We start from the raw sequence: 2,261 nt of genomic DNA, 5'->3' as shown, positions 1-2,261 counted from the left end.
CGGAGAATCACTAAAACCGTGATTTATAAGTGATAAATCTGTGTTGGTGATAGGGAGGAGGCAAGGCGCTGCTGGGAGTCGGGACGGACGTATAGCTCCGGCCAAGCTATAGGTCCGGGAGTGCTCCGCTCCGAGGTCCCCCGGAGCAGCACCGGGTGCGGCTCAGGTCTCCTGGGGGAGCGGAGTGGGGACGGCCCCACGTGGGGCCCGGCGACAGGACGTCGTCCTCCTTCACCGTTGCTTTCCAATTTCCACGTTTCTCGGTCCCCGTGTGTTCAGCCGCGGAGTTCTGGGAAGAAATCTTGGCCTTTGGGGTCCTGCAGGAGAAGGTGCTCCTCGGGACGCCCCTCCTCTGGGCAGCAGGTCCAAGGCGACCAGATGCCTTTTGGGTGCTCTGCCGTGACTCTGTTGTGCTTTTGGCCTCGTGACTTAGAAAGGAAGCAATGATAATTATTTTTTCCTGCTGTAGCGCCGCGGATCCTGCACCCCTGTGGATCAGATGTCGTGAACCGTTTCTGGGCTGAGCTGGTTTTTCAGGTGAGTAGGGCCGTGGCGTGAGACGGTGCCCGGCCTGGTGCTGCTGCGGCACCGAGAGTGCGGCTGGCAGTGCCGGCTCTGCAGGGCTTGGTTTTGCTGCACCCCTGCTCGCCGGGGTCGAGCAGAGCGGAGCCGCCCACAGTTCCTACCAGGATGTGGCTTTTCTCTCGCCGTGAAGCTGAACAAGCAGCAGCCACTGTGAATGACTTTTTTTGGACAAAGTATGTTTATAACACAGAGGTAAAGGTGAATTATTTACTTCAACCTTTGCTTTCAAACCTAGCTCCCGTGAAAGTCCCAGGGGAGCGTTGCAACCAGCCCTTGTGACCAGAGCTGTGTTTCAAGGGAGAATAAAACACAAACAACTCTCCTGCAATGGTTTGGGTTGCAACTCCCTAGAGCGGCTGCGCTTCGTGGGTGAAAACGAGCGGGAGGTGTTTGCCAGGCTGCTGTGTCCTGCAGTCAGCACGAGAGAGAAAAGACAGCAAACAAAACAGGAAGCCTTGGTTGGGGTTATAAAAACTCTTTTAGGTTAAAAAAAGCCATCTAAAATGTATAGTGGTAATTAATTACACCTGAGTGTGTTGAGGATGCTTTTTCTGGCTGGGTCTTTGGCTTTCTCCGAGCCTCTCTGTGTGCTCAGATCCAGATGCGGGTCTCAGCTCTGAACCGTGGTCCTCATTTAGGTCATTAAAGGCCTGGACTTCTAGACTTTTTGACAAAGGGGCTGCCCTGGTCACAATGTCGGGTCTGGTATCTATAAATGATAAATTATTTGATTATGGTCCCCTAATCCCAGTGCTGTGTATCTGTTGATCTGTTGGGTAATGCAGGCTCCCGGGGTGGTTTTCGGTCTCTCCTGGATGCAAGGCTGGACATGAGTGGTGTGGCTGGTTCTGGGGAGATGGGGGCAGTGCCTCTCCGTCCCCCCTCCATAACCACCTCATTCCCAAGAGGTGCTGAAGCAGTGTAATTTGTACCTGGTGGCCAATTGGAACAGGCTGATGCAACGTGGGACTAATATACAGGAGGTTTCGGGGGGGGGCTCCACTGTCTTTAAGCTTCACACATAAGAGGAATTGGAAGTGGGTGTGTGTTGCTGCAAATAAATAGCTTCAGAGAGTGGTTGCTTGTCTGAGTGCTAGCTTAATTCCCCTCCTTTTTCTTCTCTCCTCTTGCTGCTCGTGCATCAGGAAGCGTGGAGCACCAAGCATCCATCATGTCCGACTGGGTGCTCCTTGGGCTGATCGCGGCGCTGGTCGTGCTGCTGCTGCTGACCGTCTTCGGTTTCGCTGTCTACTCGGGGCTCTTCACGGAGGTGGTTGTGAGCGCTGGCTCCCCGCCTGTCGGCAACATCACGCTGGCCTACAAGTTCAGGGTGGGCCCGTATGGCGAATCCGGGCAGCTCTTCACGGACGGCTGCAGCATCTCTTCAAAGCTCTGCTCCATCGGTGTCTACTATGACAACCCTCACACGGTAAGGCGTGCCTGGTGGGGCTGGCAAGCTCTTGTGGTCAGCACCCGGGTTCCTGGCTCGGGGTGCTCCCTGACTGTATTTCAGGCACTTGCAGCTCATTGTCCGTAGGTGAGCACTGGGGTTCACAAGGTCTCCTAGATCTGCAGAGGATTATCTGTGGGGAAAGGCACCTGAAAGCAGATGGTTTCTTGGGTAACCCTAACGGGAAGGCATTGGGCGAGCAAAGCTTGCCATCTTCTCATAACTC

The 2,261-nt window shown here is 54.7% G+C and overlaps 1 protein-coding gene across 1 annotated transcript in view; it reads left to right on the top strand.

Moving 5' to 3' along the window:
• Nucleotides 1-1,733: 1,733 nt before the first annotated feature.
• TEX264 (testis expressed 264) overlaps nucleotides 1,734-2,261 on the top strand; it is a 41,640-nt gene continuing 41,112 nt past the window's right edge. The window contains exon 1 of the mRNA XM_009585433.1: nucleotides 1,734-2,014. Coding sequence (XP_009583728.1) covers nucleotides 1,757-2,014 — 258 coding nt within the window. The 5' untranslated portion in view covers nucleotides 1,734-1,756. The remainder of the gene's footprint in view (nucleotides 2,015-2,261) is intronic.

This window comes from Fulmarus glacialis, unplaced genomic scaffold, assembly GCF_000690835.1.
Source record: "Fulmarus glacialis isolate BGI_N327 unplaced genomic scaffold, ASM69083v1 scaffold7129, whole genome shotgun sequence".
Classification (NCBI taxonomy): Eukaryota; Metazoa; Chordata; class Aves; order Procellariiformes; family Procellariidae; genus Fulmarus; species Fulmarus glacialis.
This window is presented reverse-complemented; position numbering and strand designations above follow the sequence as displayed.